This window comes from Akebia trifoliata, chromosome 3 (assembly GCF_017979445.1).
Source record: "Akebia trifoliata isolate Shusen 1 chromosome 3, ASM1797944v1, whole genome shotgun sequence".
Classification (NCBI taxonomy): domain Eukaryota; kingdom Viridiplantae; phylum Streptophyta; class Magnoliopsida; order Ranunculales; family Lardizabalaceae; genus Akebia; species Akebia trifoliata.
Genome location: NC_141377.1, coordinates 3459090 through 3478053, shown reverse-complemented (window position 1 = coordinate 3478053; position 18964 = coordinate 3459090). Strand labels below are relative to the sequence as shown.

The following is an 18964-nucleotide window of genomic DNA, read 5'->3' as shown; positions in this document are numbered from 1 at the left end:
GGTGTGTCAATAGCAACTCTCTTAATTTAAAATAAAAAATATGGAGTGCCCTAATTTTTTATTTTTTTTGCGTTCCAATATAACAAAGCAATGGCGTGTCTAAAATCTAAATAATAATTTAGAAGGGTATTTTAGTCATTTAGAGACTACCAAGTTGGCTGTTTGCATGACGTCTTAGGTTTTTAATCAGGACTCCAAGTCGCACAGTTTCACACTTCCATAGCTTCTTCAGCAGTTCAGCAACAAATCTCACAGAAAAATTCAATCTTTTAGCCACTTTTGAAATCCTGAATATCAATCTTATTTAAATCTAATTCTTCGTGAGTTCAATCTCAGCATTCGAACTTGATTTTTTGTTTGTCTGTTACTCTGATTTTGTTGTATATTTTCTTTTTTTGGGATCAATTTAACAGACATTCGTGCCCTAAACTCAATTCTTTACTAGGGTTTATTGGTATATCAGATTCCATTTCATCGTTTCTATTAACAGAAATAACTGTATTTAATATTTTTTTTTGTCTCTAAAATTTTCGTTTTTGTTTGGGTAGGAATCATTGAAGACGATGTCGCTCACAGAACTCGATGATGAGACCGTCCGCAAAATGGCAATCGGGGCCGTTTTCTCAGATTTCGTGAGTTTTACTTATTTATTTATTTTTAAAATTTTAAATTTTCTCGTATAATTATCATATTTTAGCCTAATGTTTATCATCAAGTCGATGCATCGCATCGTAGTATGGCAAACTGGTTTTAACATCCTTCGCAGGCGCCCCACTGAAATTGAGTTGGCCTGTCCGAGTCATCTCATTTTGGACGGTTCAAATTCCCCCCTTTCCTTGTGACTTCAATACCCAAGAAATAGTGCAAAATACCAAGATCTTTGATTTCAAATTCCTTGCTTAAGAGGCGAATAAAAGAATGTAACAGAGTAGCACTCTGCTGGCTGACTCCTCGGTAATCTGATGCACGGTCCAATTTTGAATTGGCCCACTGATGGGCTCTATGAATTCGGGCATGAGATGTTCTCATTCATTATAGTGGCAGGGGAGGAGCCAGGATTTTCTTGTAGTGGGGGCAAACTATGGTTAGTTGTATAGTTGAAGAACTTGAAGATGAATGGTATTAGGGAGAAATTCAGAGGTTTTTTATTAGAAATTGAAGAGAGGTGAGGGAGTAGGGGGGGGGGGGATTGGAGGGAGGTGAGGGTGTGGGGGCAAATGGGGAGAGAGGTGAGGGAGTAGGGACAAATGGGGCATGTTATATGAAAATATAGGGGTGTCTCAAAGTTTTGTGGGGGCAATTGCCCCCACCAGCTCCGCCCCTGTATAGCGGCTACAACGAAATAAAACGAACCCTGTGGATACGGAAAAGACTGCCTTCAGAACTCTGATAAAAAATTACATCAATTTAAAATTTATTTAGTGTTATATATTTGTATTTCATAATGCTAATTATAAGATGGATTAGCAGTTGCTCAATTACAAAATCTATATTTTATATAGCTGAAAAAAAATTTGAATGAAAAAAAAAATTATAAAAAAAACAATACCCAGTTGACTTGGCTGAGTTTATTAAGTGAAAATTTCAAAATATCAGACAAGTCAGCTCGAATTTGAGACGAGACCATGTATTTGATTGCCTCTAAAACCAGAGTGACTTGCTCGAGTCATCTCGGTTTTGACGAGTTTTAAAACTGTGATAGCAAATGCTAGAAGTATAGTAAATGATTGGTATATTTGGATGCTTCACTAATTTATGTTTCTACGATATGTTTTCCTTGTTGTTTGTTATACTCGACGTGACTCAACAAATAAATTCTAGAATATCAACATCTTTGCAGCAATACTAAGATAACTGATGCCACTCTTAGTTGTGGACTTTTTTACGCTGAGGGATAACAATGAAGCTACTTGTTCTATCTTGAATAGATATAAGAGAAAAGGTTTGATGAGCTTTGTGGTGTTGTATCAAATACAAGGTTGGGTGGTCTTTGTTAGAGATCAAAACCCCGCCTTCACATACTTGCCTATGTGTGTGCGAGAGAGAGAGGGTAGTTTGTGTTGTAGTTAATGATTCTGATTAGGGAGGATTTAGATGATTACATGATTTCGGCAGGATCACGAGATGGAGTATTTTCTGTTAGATAGTTCTATCACTCGTTTGTCTCACTCTATTAACCATCTTTACCAATGATTGTGGCCAAGGGAATGAAGATCCCGTCGAAGGTATCGTTCTTTGTTTGGGTGCCGGTTTGATGGAGGATTCCTACTCTAGATCAGATCATGAGGAGAAAATTCCATTGGCCTGATTTATGTTCCCTTTGTAAGAATAATGGGGAGTCGAAAAACTGCATTTTGATTCGTTGCGCTGTTGTCCAAAAGATTTAGTCACACTTGTATTGCCATTTGGCATTGTTGGGTCTTTTGCTTTGTCTATAAGATATTTGTTTCAATCATGGATGAATCGGGGGTCTTCATTTGTTGTGTCAAAGAGGATCATGTGGAATTTCACCCATAGTGTCAAAATCAAAATTCAGGGAAAAAATATATTTTGTTTCTTTGTTCGGTTCCTATTTATTCAATCTATCTCAGAAAAAGAGACTTTGGTTCAAGAGTTCATGATCCATTCAAGGAATCAAACTTCTTGGGATTTAAGTTACATAGGAACTTCAATGGTTGAAAATTTCAAGAAGTCTCCAGACTAATTGAGAGCATTTCCACACCCCACATTGATTCCTTGGCGGACGACACTCGCGTTTGAGATCTCTGCAAAGATTAGTTTTTTTTTTTTTCTTCGTGAAATCCTTTTACAAGTCGTTGACTCTGTCGTGCAACAATTCCCTTCATTACGTGGCCATTTGAGGCACTAAAATCCCATAAAAATATCCTTCTTCACTTGGACTGCTGTTCAGGGAAAAATGTTAACAATGGACAACTTCATGGTCAGGGAAATTCTTTTAGCCAATTTTTGTTTTTGGTGTAAATCAAGCGGTGAATCTGTTAATCATCTGTTCATTCATTTGCCCCTTTTCTGGATAGAATTTGGCACACTTTCTCTTGTTAAGTATTACTTCTTGGTACTTCCCCTTACCTTTCCTTGTCGTCTTTCATTGTTCGACCCTTAGAGAAACTCCTCTAACAAAATGAATCTTATAGTCATTAATCCCTTGTGCCGTGTGTTGGGCTATCTGGTTGGAGCGAAATAACAAGGTCTTTGAAGAAAAATAACACTATTTTGAATTCAGAGGAGTGCTTTTTGAGGACATTTTGGTCAATTAAGACTCCTCATGTGAGCCTTGACCATGTACCTTTTGCTCGTTGTTCTATTATTTCTTCTTCTTCTTCTTCTTCTTTTATTTATTATTTATTTTTGGATAAGTATAATTTTATTAGATCAAAGGAGGCTGAGATGGCCCCCAAGACTACAAGGATTTTTTCTTCTTTTTCTCATCTTGTATTCTGGTTTCCTTTTTCTTCTTCTTTTGACCGGTAAGCTTGTTTTTAACGACTTAAGTAGCTTGGTGATGATGGGATTTGAACCCAGGTCTTTGGTATCATCACCCAAAGACTTTACCAACTAAGCTAGCTGGCACTTGCGTTGCCTTAGACACCTTTTCTTTCTTTTTTGCAATAAGTTTTGTTTATTGAGAAAAAAAAATTGAGGAAAATGAAAATATACTATCACTTGTGGATAATATAAAAATGTACTTTTCAAAGTTTTGCGAATAAGTTGGGATTAAATCGCCTATTGAAAGAATTATGAATTAATCGGAAGGAGAATTTTTTCCCTATGATTTCATCCCGTTTGCTATTTGTTAAGGCTTTTAGAAGGAGAGGATCAATAGCATTGTTTGAGGAAAAGGAGCATCCCGTACGGGATATGATCAATTCTATTGTTGGGCTTTTATACTTTAGGGGTAAATTTTTTAGGGAACTCAAAAGGTTTTTTTTTGTTGAGGATTTTCTTGTTAGATGGGAGAGGGTTTGTTTTATCCTTGTTGTAGTTTGTTAGTTTCGTTTCTTATACTTGGGCTGGTCTCCTTGACCACATTTGTTTTCCTGTTTTTAATGCAATTTTACCTGTTAAAAAAACACCCCTTCTTTTTGTGTCATTTTGTACTAAAATCTATTTGTGATTATTAGGTTGGAAAGATTTGTTCAGTTGATTTTCATCGTACTGAAGACCTGTTGGTTACTGCTGGTGAGGATGATTCTGTGCGGTTTTATGACATTGCAAATGCTACGTAAGTATGCTAATATCAATTATGAGGTAGATGGATCTTGGGCTATTGTCGATGGCAATGCTAATGTAATGTGTACAAATGTATTATTTTGGATAATCTGCACAATTGTAGGTGCAATGAGGAATACTAGTCTTACCTGCACATGCAGGAGAAAGAAGTCTACTTGCCTTCACAATTAACACATGTACATGAAGGATAGCACAGGGCGTTTGGTAACTGTCGGACCCTATATGAATTACCAAATCACTCTATGGGGTCACATGTTGCACTTAGAGACCTGGTTGATTCCTTATTCCTACTCTCACGTTTCAGTTAAGCATTCCTCGTCTATGTTTAGCTATCTGTTATAAAGGGTGGATAAAGATATATAGTCTTAGATCATGAGGAACTTCATTTCAATTAGTCAATGATTCTTATGTGGGGGGTTTGCCTGGATCCTTGGTACATGGTTGTTAGTAAATAGATCCGAACTGATACTCACCTATCAAGCACTTATTTGGCGTTCTTTTGATTGGCCCCTCTTTCTTGAGCTATGTGACAGGTTGAATAAGAACATTTACTCGATAGAGTGTCACTTTTTTAGTGGCCAAGTTATCTAAAGTCTGAGCGTAGATACCTTAGAGTTGGGTTCTAAACTTGCCTTCCCCTAAAAAAACGAATCCTTTGGTCCTTAGTTTCGTTTTCCGTTTGTTGGGGAATTTTGTTGGAGCGGAATAGTAAAGTGTTTGAAGGAAATGAACATTCCTTGCAAGAGGTTCTTTTGTCAGTCTTAGGGCTCTTATTTCTTATGGAGCAAACTAGTTCAGGAGCTTAGAAAAATCTTCTTTGAGGATATGTTGTTTAACTCTAATTGAGTGTTTTGTTGTTTGCTTTTTTGGTTTGTCTTTCTTTTCCTGCTCTATAGATTGTAACTGTAGATGGCCTCCTTTTTCCATTTGTTGGGGAATTTAGTTGGAGCGGCATAGTAAACTGTTTGAAGGAAATGAACATTCCTTGCAAGAGGTTCTTTTGTCAGTCTTAGGGTTCTTATTTCTAATGGAGCAAACTATTTCAGGAGTTCAGAGGAATCTTCTTTGAGTATATGTTATTTAACTCTAATTGAGTGTTTTGTTGTTTGCTTTTTTGGTTTCTCTCTTTTCCTGCTCTTTAGATTGTAATTGTAGATGGCCTCCTTTTTTCTATTATATTATTTAAAGCTTTACCTATTTAGATAATCTGAACACTAACTCACTTACTTACCAAAAAAGAAAAAAAAAAAAAGAGAGATCTGCCATTGGCATCCCAATTTCTTAAATTATTTATCACACCCCAATTAAAGATTAAACCACTCTTCAAACATTACAAAGGTTTGGCTCAAATTATAATCTCAACATTAGGAAACTCGTCCAAACAATTTCAGTAGTTGTTTACAATTATGATTAGACTCGTATAAATCCTAAACCCCAAATACTGAAATCTAGCCAAAAAAACGGGAGTGCTTCTATTGGCACCAATTTATTTTTAATAGGGGTGTAATAAGTAAAAGTTGGGGTGCCAATAGAAGCTCTAAAAACAGAGAGGTGGGTGGGTGGGTGTGTTGGGGGGGAGTGGCTGAGTCATGACGGTAACTGGTATCTTAGACTATTATGTGGTTACAGTTTTTCCAGATTTTGATAGATTGGGTTGAATTACCATGCTATGAATGTACTTTCCTTGCTGAGGCCTATTATTATGTCACAAACACCCTTCCTGATACTAGCTGAGACATATTGGTCATGTTATTGTTTATTAATGTAATTCTACTTAAAGTAGCCAAAATATCTGTTAATATTCTACATAAACATGGAAAACTAAATCCAAGAGACGCAGCCAACATAAACATACCAACTAAAAATCATACTTGTTAAGGTTCTCTTTGTTGTTGTTTAATATTTCAGGTTGTTGAAGACCACATACCATAAGAAACATGGGGCTGACCGCATATGCTTTACACACCATCCAAGCTCTGTTATATGCTCTTCAAGATATAATTTGGATTCTACAGGTGATGCATTTTTGAAAGCTATTTTGATGTTTTGGGACCTATATTTAATGATGTTCTCTAAAAAGAATGACAGGAAAGTTTTTTTTTTCCTTCTCCAGAATCTTTGCGTTATCTTTCAATGTATGATAATCGATGCCTCCGCTACTTCAAAGGGCACAAAGAGAGGTGATGATTTGGCAAACACTTTTGGGTATTCAGTTAGTAACGAACGAATACAATTGACTATGGATCAGATATTTTCCGTCTTCAAAACCAGTGTATAATGTCCAAAACTGCATATAAAATCGTACCATTTTTTTGCTGTAGAAATTTTGATAAAACTATGAGAAAAGTAAATGGAGAGAAAAAGAAGAAGAAGAAGCATGGTGGTGTTGTGGGTGATACCTATTGCCTTTGCATGCAATTACTCTGTTGATTGTTTTCTAATGTAAGCTCTTCCTTTTGACCAGGGTTGTTTCCCTCTGCATGTCTCCAATTAATGACAGCTTCATGTCGGGTTCACTTGACCACAGTGTCAGAATATGGGATCTTCGAGTAAATGCCTGCCAGGTTGGAGTTTTAGTTTTTTGTGCAGCTCTTATAAATTTTTTTGTTTGAAAATTAATTCCAGAAACCTAAGCTACTCATATGTAGGTGACCATGTTGCATAGCTGTACAAGTGACATGAATGGAGGGGGTAGAACCCAACATTTATGGATCTCATCCGTAATGTGTTCTTGTTAAGAGTACATCCAATTGGATTATAGTGGCCATCTGATCCATTAAATTTGTTTAGATGCTTGGAAAAATATGGTAAGTAGTATAGTAGAAGTCTAAACAGGTCAAATGATTAGGGTCATTCAAAAGGGGTTGATTTTGGCCTGGGAGATAACCCATCCAGGGGCGGAGCTACAGGAGGGGTGCGAGAGGAGCAGTTTCCCCCACCCACCCACCCACCCACACATTTTTGGGTGAATATTAGAGACAGCCCTTTACTTTCAAACCAATGACATGCCCCTTCAATTTTTTCATATTTTTAGTGTGTGTGTGTGTGTGATTTGGGCATCCATCCACATTTTGGTAAATATTTGAAATACCCCTATGTTTTCAAACTAATGACATGCCCCCATTGATCTTGCTTTTCTTTTCCACACTAACAAAAGATGATCTAAATAACTCATCTTCAATTTATAACCCTTCATTTTTTGTCCTAAAATTAATCATCTTCAAAATTTTCAATTTCTGTAAAAAATTAATTTTAATCTATTTAACCACATGTTCAATCCATAATTTTGAACCTCACGTTAATCCCTTTTTTAGAAGTGGCCTACTGTTGGCTGATTTGGGTAAATATTTGAGATACCCCTATGTTTTCAAACTAATGACATGCCCCCATTTATCTTGCTTTTCTTTTCCACACTAACAAAAGATAATCTAAATAACTCATCTTCAATGTATAACCCTTCATTTTTTGTCCTAAAACTAGTCATCTTCAAAATTTTCTATTTCTGTAAAAAATTAATTTTAATTTATTTAACCACATGTTCAATCCATCATTTTGAACCTCGCGTTAATCCCTTTTATAGAAAATCTATTTTCTTTCAAAAAATCTCATCTTCTATTTCAAAAATCCCATCTTGGTTTTTTAGGTTTGAAGGTCAAAATAGGTTAATCTTAAGGTTCAAGACATAAGGTAAATTTTTTCTCTAAGAGGTTAAATTTTGTCCACAAACGACTCATCTTCAAGCTCTTCAACCATATGAGTCGACTATAGTTTGCTCCCCCCACACCCACAAAAGAAAATCCTGGCTCCACCCATCAGATGGTAGCTCCTAAGAAAAAACTCAAGATACTTCCAATTAATGGTTCAAAAGTAAAACAAGTGTGATTTGTTTTTTCTGGCTGTTTCATAATGCATTTTACATTTTAGTGATTCATGCTTATTGTTATAGTTTTCAGGGAATCCTACGTTTGCGTGGTAGACCTGCTGTTGCGTACGATCAACAGGGCCTTGTCTTTGCAGTAGCTATGGAAGGGGGTGCTATTAAATTGTTTGATTCACGTTCTTATGACAAGGTCCTTTCCTCAGAAAGTAAAATCTGTATTTAGTACCATCGATGAGGTGATTTTGATTTTTTTACTTTCCATAATGCAGGGCCCATTTGATACTTTTTTTGTGGGTGGAGATACAGCTGAGGTCTCGGATATAAAATTCAGCAATGATGGCAAGTCTATGCTTTTGACAACATCAAATAACAACATATATGTTCTTGATGCATATGGAGGAGAGAAGGTAACTTAACTCACTTGGATAGTGATGTACTGTTTTTTTTTTTTTTTTTGGGGGGGGGGGGGGGGGGGGGGGGATTTATTTTAACTTAACTAGAAGGTGGCATGTGCAAATGCACATGTATTTGTAGGGATTATCTATTACATTGATTAGAGGGTAGTTGTCAAAATTACAAAAATTACTTAGTTTAAAAGATGCTTTTGTTATTTTGAAAACTAAGCAACCTCATTATATGGTCTTGGGTTGCAATTTCTTAGTTTTTTTTTTTTTTTTTTTACTAAAATGATCTCAATTATATTAAATTTAAATATAAAATTAGGGGTATTTATGACCACTTAAATTTTGGTGGTGAACCACTTCTACTTCTCTCATTATAATAGTAAAGATTAGTTTTTCCTGTGCAGCGCTGTGGGTTCAGTTTGGAACCATCTCCAAATGTGAACATAGAAGCAACTTTCACTCCAGACGGGCAATACGTGGTCTCAGGTATATTTGTGACGCTATGCTTAAATATAAAATCTAAGGCTTGTTTCATGTAGAGATCATTTTTTATGTTTGACTTTTAATCAATTACTTTCAGTTCAGTTCGGTTCAATCTTGTTGAGTTTGGTTTCACTTTTCTTTGCCAAAAGTCTTTTCAAGTTGTTGAATGCCTTAGAATCTTCTGTAGAGCTTGGCTTCGGAAATCCCTCAGCTTTAATATATTTTAGAAACTTGGGTTTAACTTTGTGACTTGCATTGTGATCGCCGCCATAGAGCTTTAGCTCAAATTAAAATTTTGGGATATAGCTGGAGTTATAACCTAGATCCCACATACCTGGGATGAAAACCCCACTTTCACACTTGCACCCATCATAGAAAAAGGGATACTGCTTTGATGTTAATGGTGTTCTGCCTTGAAAATTTTAGAAGTTATTGAACTTCACTTGACTTTGTAAATTAACAAGTAACTCCCTCAACAATCTGCACAGTTCTGGATACAAGAAAATGTAAGTGGTGTCCTTGAATAAATATCTTAAGGAACAGCTGACATTTGATATTCTAAACAATATCATTTTTGCTTGTTTGGATTTCTACTGTTTTTTATTGAACACTGTATATTTACCTACCATAGGCTTCTTTATTCTGGTTTAGCTAGTTTGATTCTTGCAATGAAGCTTAGAAATTAATGACAAAGTCCACTGTAGTGAAACTATTTTCCACCTTTGATCTCTCTCTCTTTCTCGATCGCGGTTGTGATTGATCTTGATCTCTCCTCTTGAACATGTGTACTCAGCCTAGTCTCTACATATATGTTGCAGGCTCTGGAGATGGAACCTTGCATGCATGGAGCATTAGTAGGCGAAATGAGGTATATACTTCTGTTGATCATTCCCAAGAAAAGCTGCTATATATGTGTGTATATATGCATGGATTTAGGATTAAATATCTGACAATCCACCTAAGAATATCTTGTTCATGTGTTGATATATTTATGTGCGATTCCATATGATATATCTCTTTTTTGTATAAGCGAGTCCATATAATAGATCGTAGTTTTGACAAGATTGGACTGACAAGTGCAGCCTGAAACAAAAAAAAGTTTTAAATCATTAATACCACAAGGCATGACATATATACGACAGACCTGAGATAAAGACCCGCCTTCACTCTTGCAATTTTTCATCTAGTTTCTTCATTGCATTAGAAGGGTGTATCCTTTTTGACATTGGACAGACAAATAAACCTCAAATTCATGAAGTTTTTAATCATTCCAATCCCAAGGTATGATGACAAATCATATCCTGAAAAAGGTTCATGATGATACCATTTAACTTACTGGTACAATTGTTCAGCTATATTTTTGCTATTGCACTACAAGGTTGTGGTGTCACCATTGCTTGAGTTCAAATATAATGGTACATATTCTGAGGCCCATCATTTTGTAGGGTGACCTAAGGGTGTTAATGGGTACCCAATTACCCGATGTATACAAAATTGATTAGTCAGTTTTGGGTTTACTATCATGGACCCTGATTATTTTTCGGTTTGGTTCTGGGTAGCCATCTTAGAAACCAGGTCTAATTTGATTTGCTTGAAGAATACATTGCTGATATCAATATCAAGGGAGGAATTACATGTACTTGTTAAAAAAAAAAGTGAGGAATTACAATGCTATTTTTTTTTACCATTAAAAAATAATTGTCTATCTTATTGGGTACCCAATGGGTAGCAAGATTTATAGGTTTGGTTTTGATTCCAAGGGTTCTATACCTGGAACCAAAACCGACACAAACTGGAACAGATGTTTTATTTAGATTTTGATCCTGAGTACATGTGGAACCGAACCGAAACCTGCCCACTGAAATCCCTAGGGTGACTCAACATTGCTATCACCAAAGTCTTGTGATAGTGCTGGCAGTTGTGTTATGATCATGTAGTACTGACAGTCATGGTTGTTTAAAATTGTCAAAATTCAAATTATTATTGCATGGTTAAGAGAGAAATTTAGTTGTGATGGTAACCATGTTTGGATTTGGCAAATTATTCAATGGGGGTTCAGTTCAGTTAATTCCGGTAGAGTTTTGAAAATTTTTTGGGACATTTTCGGGGATTTTACAAATGATGATTTTTTTACTTCTTCCATAACCATCAGCCCATCATTTTCAATCTTCCTAAGAACCCTATCCTGTTCTTGAGATTTTGAAGGTTGAAGAAGATAAAATGTAACGTTGAAGAGGATAAAACTTTTGGGAAAAAATCAAGGTTCTTATTTTATAAATGAAAAATAAAAGAATATTTAGTAAGATTTTGGAATAAGAAGAAGAAAGAAGGTAGAGGATGATTGCTGATTTAATTGGCTGGTCAAGTGAATTTTTTCCAAGATTTGAAAATTTTCGGAGAGTTTTGTTACATTGGATGCAATAACTAATTAGTTTCCTTGACAGGTGGCATGCTGGAACAGCCACATTGGTGTAACTACCTGCTTGAAGTGGGCACCTCGCAGGGCTATGTTTGTTGCCGCATCATCTGTTCTCACGTTTTGGATTCCTAACTATTCAAATTCAAGTGCAGAACCTGGTGGCGTGGAACCTGATGCTGGAGTATAGTAAATAAGTAAAAACATATTTCTCTACTCTTTTTCACTTTGTTCTCTTTGTGATTCAAATTTTGAAAGTTCATACTTACAAAAAGGAAAAACTTAAGGAGTTCATAGAAAACATCATTTCAACGTGATATGGTTCAATCCCCTCCTTTTCTAGAATTTATATGAGTTGTGATTTTCTGACTAGAAAATTTTCACTTGGTCGGTACTCAGCTGTCGTGGCAAGGGCATAGAACCATAGATATCTTTTTACGGGATACACAAGGAAAAGATCAACAGTTCTGCTCCCTTGCAATGTCATCCCGAGTGAAAATTTGAGTCAGAAAATCATTAGTGTTTATATATCTTATACTAAGCCTTACTAAACTATTAGAAACCAATTACAACTTTGGGTATGTCTTATATTTCATTGAAAGATAGAAAAGTCGCATCCGTCTCTTCTAAATCACTATGGTTGATGTGTCCTCAGATGACACCATCTCAAGTTCTCAACTGAGAGGATATGTTATATGGGAAAAAACTTTGAACTTTGACGCGGTCAGGCTGCTACTCTTTCCATTGGATTACAAGATGCATTTCCAAGTAGGTATTCCAAATTTTGGTGGAAATATAGGAGCGTGAAATGAATTCAAAATGCCATTTGTCTTGTATCTAGGAGGGTTCCTTCAAAATTTTGAAGCGGCCTGCCCGCTTCAAAGTCGGACTCTCAGATATGTCATGATTAGCTGAATCTGTTCGGAGTCGCTCAATGAGGACCGTAGAATTAGTTAAGAAGCCTGTCCATGTAGTTGTTATTCCTAGAGTTTGCTATTTAGGATCCAAAAGTTTCACAGAAAGAGGCTTTCTTTACTTGGGAAAAAACTTTGAAGCGGGCAATCCGTTTCAAAAATTTAGTAGGACCCTCTTCTTTGAATTACATAAAGGCTCCAAGGAGGTATCCCAAATATTGATGGAAAATGGGGATGTGAAATAAATTCAAAAAAGCCACGTGTCATATTGTGAAAGGGGTTTACCGAAATTTTGAAGTGGTTTGAAAAATACATAAATCGTTATTTTACCTTTTTGTTATGGGGTATTGCACATTCCATCACCTACGGAACAAAAAATTCAAAATCCACTTCTTCCTTCTTCCTTCTCTTCTTTGTGTTTATTTCATTTTGAGTTTTGTGAGAAGTTGAATTAATGGAGATTAGTTTTATTTTATTTTTTTTCAAATTATTTATTTATTTTTTTAAAAATTTAATTTTTTTTTACATTTAATCATTAAGAAGATGGAAAAACCATTAATAAAGTTTCAAAACGATGATTTTAATTCGAAGAGTTCGGATAATTTTTGATAGATTTTGTTCGATAGGTACCTACCAAATATTACCATACAGATTTGATAAGTACTTACTAAACATTACGAAATTAAGTCGGTAGTTATTTTTCTAGATGAAAAGAAGAGGAAGAAGAAAAGAGGAATAAGTCGATACATTTATGGGTGAAATACGAATGCTCTCCTCAAGATATGTAACTATAATTTTGATTCTCTATAAAAAGGTGTAATTTTGTGTACGAGAAGAGCAAATCTATGATTTTCAAGCCAGTCACATCTATGATTTTTGCGCCTGTCACATTAGCTAAGTCAATTGAGTATACCACATGCCTAAGTAAGATTATCACGACTTTATATATATATATATTCATTCCGACTCATTGAATTTTTTTTTTTTTTTTTTTTTGTGTAGTATTCACATCAATTGCCATAAATTATTTAAGAAATATAATTTGATTTTCTCGTTTTTCAGTTTTATATTTAAGAAGAAAAAAAAATTGGTTTTTTTAAAGGACATATGGTGGGTTGCTGTCGATTTATTTAACAGAGCAAGCCAAATCTCTACTCTATTCCGGATCCAATCGGGCCTGGAAAAGTGGAATTGTTCCAATCGAATTGGACCCTTGTTGGATTTGGGTTACCAAATCTCAATATTAAGATCCAATAATAATACTACTTATTAGATCAAATGATTTGGTAAATATTAAATATAACAAATTCATCTATTTAAACAAAACATATAATAATGTGTATCTCAGGGATAAGTTAAATCTCAACCATTGGATTTTGTGTTTAAACGGTTGCGAATTTATATACCATCTTATAATGTGTTATCAGACCGGAGCCTATTGGATCGAACCATCAAATCAGATCCTTTTCAAGATCTGAATCTTCCATCCATACCCACAAATTATTGGATTATAATGGATCGGATTTTGGGTCTGATCCGATCCTTGGACAGTCCTAATTGGCAGAGGAGCTTACACCTGTCCTCTGTAATCCGCGTGCCAAACCATGCAGTCAGCTCTGCTCTGACTTTCTTGTCTTTATTGAAATGTATAATATGCTTCACCACTCGTTTTTGGACTTTTCTAACCTCAGTCAAATGGCTCAAGATGGGAAGGTTTCCTAGGGATCAATAATTTTGGGCATCCCTAGAGAACATCCTCTCATCTCAACCGTTCATTTGATGATTAATCTCAAACCTCGTTTGATCCTAGTTTTCTCTCTAAACCACCATTAGAGAGGACCCCAAGCCCACAAAGAAGATTATTAAATATCAACCTCTCTATATTGTACTACAATTCTTTATTATATTATATTTATTTTTTATTTTTTATTTTTTTAAAAGATGGTTTGCTAGATTTCGTTGAAAAAATTAGAAAGCAACTGTAGAAGCAAATATTTATAAATGAAAAACCGTCATTACATAGAACCCCCCATAAACAAGGCTATATTAAATATCAACCCTTGCTGATACAGTACTACAATTCTTTATTATATTATATTACTACATCTACTAAACTTCAAAAAAACACAACAAAAATAAATAAAAAACACTTCACCTTCACATCAAACCCAACTACCACTCTCCACCTACATAACCCAAACCCACAAAAACTTAAAACTCACAAAACAAACCTCCATTTCTGATCTCACTTCCTCTGTCCAGTCTCCTGTGATTTGCTTTGGATCCCTTGTCCCAACTCCTTACTCTTCTGCTCTGCATGTCCTGCTGCCTCTTGAACACGTCGTTTCAATTGATCCATCTTTTGACACATAACAGGGTACACTCTACGCATGTAGTTCATAATCCAAGTCAAAGAAGAGAACCCAGTGAGTCCTAAAGCACTTGAAGTAAGAAACCCAGTAACAGCTAACCCAATTATGAACACAGCTGGAACCAACACTGGACTACAAATCACAAACAGTGGTGTTGCCAAAGCTAACCCTATAATGGTCCCAGTTAAGGCGAGACCAGAAAGGGTGAGTAAGATACCACCTATGGGAAACAGAGTTATAACTGCTAGGATTTGAGAGGTTGAAGGGCCTCCCCTTTGGGTTTGAGCTTGGGTTGGAGTTTGGGTTGGTTGGTCAGCCATGGATGATGGATTCAAGATGAAAGTATCAAAGTGGGTTTGGAGAGACAGAGAGAGATATCAAGGGTAAGTAGAAGAGAAGAGCATTTAAAGAGAGGGCGGGAGTGACACGTGTAGAAAGGTCGACACTTGGTGCAGATATGGAGAGTAGATGTTTGCATGAGAAACAAGTTTTCTGTGGGTTTTGGTAAGTGTGTGGCCACCTTTTTGTTGGCTTGTGCGGTTGGTGGTGCTTTTCTGCATGGAGTTATATGGTGCGGGCTTAGTAAAATTAGAGGTGGGTAATGGGTTTGAGACTTTGGGCTGATTAAAAGTGGATAATTATGTCCGTTATTTTTCAAGTTGAAAAGTCTTTGTTAGTGGGCGAAATTTGGTTTGGGTCTGATTTTGGCCCAGGGGAGTGGTGTAAAGAAGAAGGAAGGTTATTCAAACAAGTTTAGATGAATTATATATGAAAAATCTATGTAAAATTAGGACAATTTTTGGTAAATAATGATGAATGCACGTGGTGTTGATACGCGACTGACAAGGCAAGGGCACCGAACCATAGATCATTTTCATCCGGATACACAGGAAAAGATGTGCGGTTCTTACCACATTTCAAGACCGTGTGCATTCATCATTTTTCTAATTATATATAGTACATTTGGCCGGAGTTAGGGTCATAATTTTTTATTTTTTTTGGGGGTGGGGGAATTATAATAGTTAAGAGTCGTGCTAATCTAACTATCCAAAGTTGCATACTCAATCGACTACTTGATGTGACAAGTTCGAGAATCATAGATCTGTGCTCCTTGGTTCCCTCAAGATACACCTTTTTATGGGAAAGTGCAGTTGTGTATCTCGAGGAACGCAGATCTACGATTCCCTAACTTGTCACGTCAGAGTAGTTGATTGAGTTTGCCATGTGGGGTAGTCAGATTATCACGATTCATTAGGTTATGGATAAGTTGATTAGCTTAAAGATCACTGATTTTGGGAAGAACTTTCAAACCTATAAAGGTAGAAGAAAAGGGCATTTAGGTAATTTCTTATTAGTCTATGAGAGAAGACCAATGTAGAGGTAGGCAATATCATCAATTTAACGTCAATTATTATTTTAAATACTCATCAAAATGTACTTGACATAAGTCTTCTCTAGTAGATTACGGCCAAATGACCACTTTACCCTCATCTTCAATCGGGAATAAATAAATAAAAAACCTTTAATTTGTCTTTTCAAAACCTGTAATCTCCAACATCTTGGGGAAAAAAAAAATTTATCCTTATATACAACCATAAGATTAAATTATTTTTAACTTTTAAAATCTAGAGAACATGGTAAGTTTTCTAGAGTGAAGATGTTGACATTTTTTTAATAGAAAATTCTAGATTTTCTATGAGAGATTAAGACAATGTTAAAATTAATGAATTAAAAATGAGGTTACATAGATTAAAATTAATCTAATAAAAATGTTGAAAAACTTGAAAATGATTAGTATATTATGAAGAGAAATTAAAGGCTTTGATTACATGTTGAAAAGGAGGGTAACTAGGATACTTTTTATTAGTCAATAAAGGAAGAACAAGGTCAAGATGCACATATCATTAGTTTGAAAATACAAGAGTATCTCAAATACCCACCAAATTAGTGGAGGGGGTGTCTCAATTATCAAAAAAATTTGGAGAAGGCTATAAAGGGACATTTGATCACTTTGAAAACTATGTGAAATATTCACAAAACCACACAAGGGTGTCTAAGTTACCAAAACTATTTGGGAAATGGGGCCAAAAAACATTGAAAACTTGAAAAAGGGTTGATACACGGAGTACATTACAATTAAATTTGAGGTTTTTATCTGTAAAGTCATTTTAAATACTATTTTTCAGAAAATAGTAAATTAATAAGGTTAAAAATATTTAATTTTTTTATATAGTAATAATTAGGGTGATTTACACATGCCCCCCTACGTTTTGTTGAATATTAGAGATATCCCTATATTCTGAAATTGATTATATGCATCCCTTGACCTTAATCATCTAGATAGACTAAGGGGAAAAGACTCAAATGCACTCATCTTTAACCTCTAGTCAAAAGAGTGATTGGAGATTTCGTTGGTCAGTTAAGTAGAGGAGTGGCTTCGAACTCAAAATAGACAGTGATGTGTCGTGTATTAGTAGGATTCCAAAATCCTTCTATATTCGACATCTTCCTAAGGTGCAACTTCTCGTATGAGTTATGGCAAAGAATCCTAAGGAGATCTAACATCAATCATTCCAATAGAGATTGGAAAGTTACTTGGTTAGATAACTACCTCAAAGGTAAATCCTTAAGCACCTTAATTAAAAAGCTAGTTCTTAATGCTTTTGTCCACCATATTTGGCTTGAGAGATGTCAAATATTATTCTAGAACAACTTTAACCCTTCTAATCTCTTTGAGGCCTAAATCATTAGATATGTTTAACTCAGAATCAAAAGCCTAGATATAGCCTTAGAGGACAATGCTTCAATTAGAGATCTCATGGCCTCTTAGCAGCTTTCCTTAAGGTTTGAAATAAGAGTACCCATAAGGTGCAGATGGACAGAACCCTCGGAATGCTTTCATGTGTTGAATCCTGACGACTCCCTAAGGGGGATAAGGGGATGGGTGTTAAGGAATGCAAAGACTGTTAAGGAATATAAAGACAATCAGTGCATAAAATCTGTGATCTCCTTGAATTATGCACAGTCAACTTTTATTGTCTGGATTTCCATTTATATTGCAATGTAAATTAGGCAATGACAGTGTATAGGCTTTAATTTAGGATTCAAAATTGGTCTTTGTGCTGTATATATATATATATATATATATATATATATGTATATATCCCTCTCCCTTCAATATATAGAAAAGAAAATATTGATTTCTTTCATGGTATCAGAACAGTAACGCTCCTGACAACCTTAGTTTTTCCCTTTCTTCTTCTAGCCAATATCTATAGCAGAAAAGCAAACCAAGCCTGCGGATGACAAATATGACAATCCGAACGATCCTCTTTACCTTCACCACTCCGATCAACCTGGAGTTGTGCTTGTCACTCAATTATTGAATGAAGAAAACTACAACACCTGGAGCCGTGCCATGCTCATGGCCCTCAGCATAAAAAACAAAGAAGGTTTCATCAATGGAACCATTCAAAAACCACCAACCACATCCACCACAGAACTCCAACAATGGACACGCTGCAACAATCTCGTGAAATCATGGCTTCTCAATTCAATCTCACACAATATTGGAGCAAGTGTAATATACAACGAGGTTGCTCATGAAATTTGGACTGACTTGAAGGAGCGTTTTTCACCCATCAATAGTGTCCATCTCTTTCATGTTGAAGAAGCAATCCATGATAGTAAACATGACAGCATGACCATTGGTGCTTATTACACCAAGCTGAAGGGTCTTTGGGATGAACGAGACACACTGTGCTCTATTCCAACTTGCACTTGCGGCACTGTGAGAAAGGTTCTACAGTTTCAACAAAGTCAAAAAACTATGAAGTTTCTCATGGGCCTTAATGAAGCCTACGCTGCAGTTCGGGGACAAATTCTACTTATGGATCCACTTCCCACAGTTAACAAAGCTCATTCTCTTATTCTCCAGGATGAAAGACAACGAGTAGTATCAAAGTGAAGTGCACCCGTGTCTGACATTACAGCTTTTGCTGTAAGGAACAACCCACGGAATTTTGGAAAAATTTCACACAAAAGAATCCTCATTTGAAGTGTGAAATTTGTGACAAATTTGGGTACACCTCAGAGACTTGCCGAGCACATCTTAAGTGTGATTATTGCGGCTGGAAAGGTCACACCATTGATGTGTGCCGGAAGTTGCAGAAGATGAATTTTGTCGGTGGTAATCCTGATCAACAAGAGCGTAAGAACTCTTCCTCTAAGATCAATCATGCTGA

General features: G+C 35.7%; 2 protein-coding genes across 4 annotated transcripts; one reads left to right on the top strand and one right to left on the bottom strand.

The window, feature by feature from the left end:
- Positions 1 to 202: 202 nt before the first annotated feature.
- On the top strand, positions 203 to 12383 carry LOC147405572 (Transducin/WD40 repeat-like superfamily protein). Of its 3 annotated transcripts, XM_086433350.1 has the most exons (12): positions 203 to 320; positions 549 to 632; positions 4143 to 4243; positions 6160 to 6266; positions 6365 to 6431; positions 6716 to 6815; positions 8205 to 8321; positions 8401 to 8538; positions 8940 to 9021; positions 9837 to 9886; positions 11463 to 11631; positions 12090 to 12383. In XM_086433350.1, exons 2-11 carry the CDS (start codon positions 564 to 566, stop codon positions 11622 to 11624), a joined length of 993 nt encoding a protein of 330 aa, XP_086289476.1. In that variant the 5' UTR covers positions 203 to 320; positions 549 to 563; the 3' UTR covers positions 11625 to 11631; positions 12090 to 12383. The 3 variants fall into 3 exon arrangements, with proteins under 3 accessions (XP_086289476.1, XP_086289475.1, XP_086289477.1); XM_086433349.1 differs by lacking the exon at positions 12090 to 12383 and having other exon boundaries at positions 11463 to 11764; XM_086433351.1 differs by lacking the exons at positions 4143 to 4243; positions 12090 to 12383 and having other exon boundaries at positions 11463 to 11764.
- A 2210-nt stretch (positions 12384 to 14593) lies between these two features.
- On the bottom strand, positions 14594 to 15040 carry LOC147405571 (oleosin H2-like). The gene has a single exon (XM_086434015.1). The coding sequence runs from the start codon at positions 15038 to 15040 to the stop codon at positions 14594 to 14596; it is 447 nt and encodes a 148-aa protein (XP_086290141.1).
- Positions 15041 to 18964: the final 3924 nt, after the last annotated feature.

Coding starts and splice junctions, on each gene's coding strand:
- LOC147405572 (XM_086433350.1), top strand. CDS start 564: ATGTCGCTCACAGAACTCGATGATGAGACCGTCCGCAAAATGGCAATC. Junction 6,267..6,364: donor ATATAATTTGGATTCTACAG/GTGATGCATTTT, acceptor TTCCTTCTCCAG/AATCTTTGCGTTATCTTTCA. Junction 9,887..11,462: donor GCATTAGTAGGCGAAATGAG/GTATATACTTCT, acceptor TTTCCTTGACAG/GTGGCATGCTGGAACAGCCA.
- LOC147405571 (XM_086434015.1), bottom strand. CDS start 15,040: ATGGCTGACCAACCAACCCAAACTCCAACCCAAGCTCAAACCCAAAGG.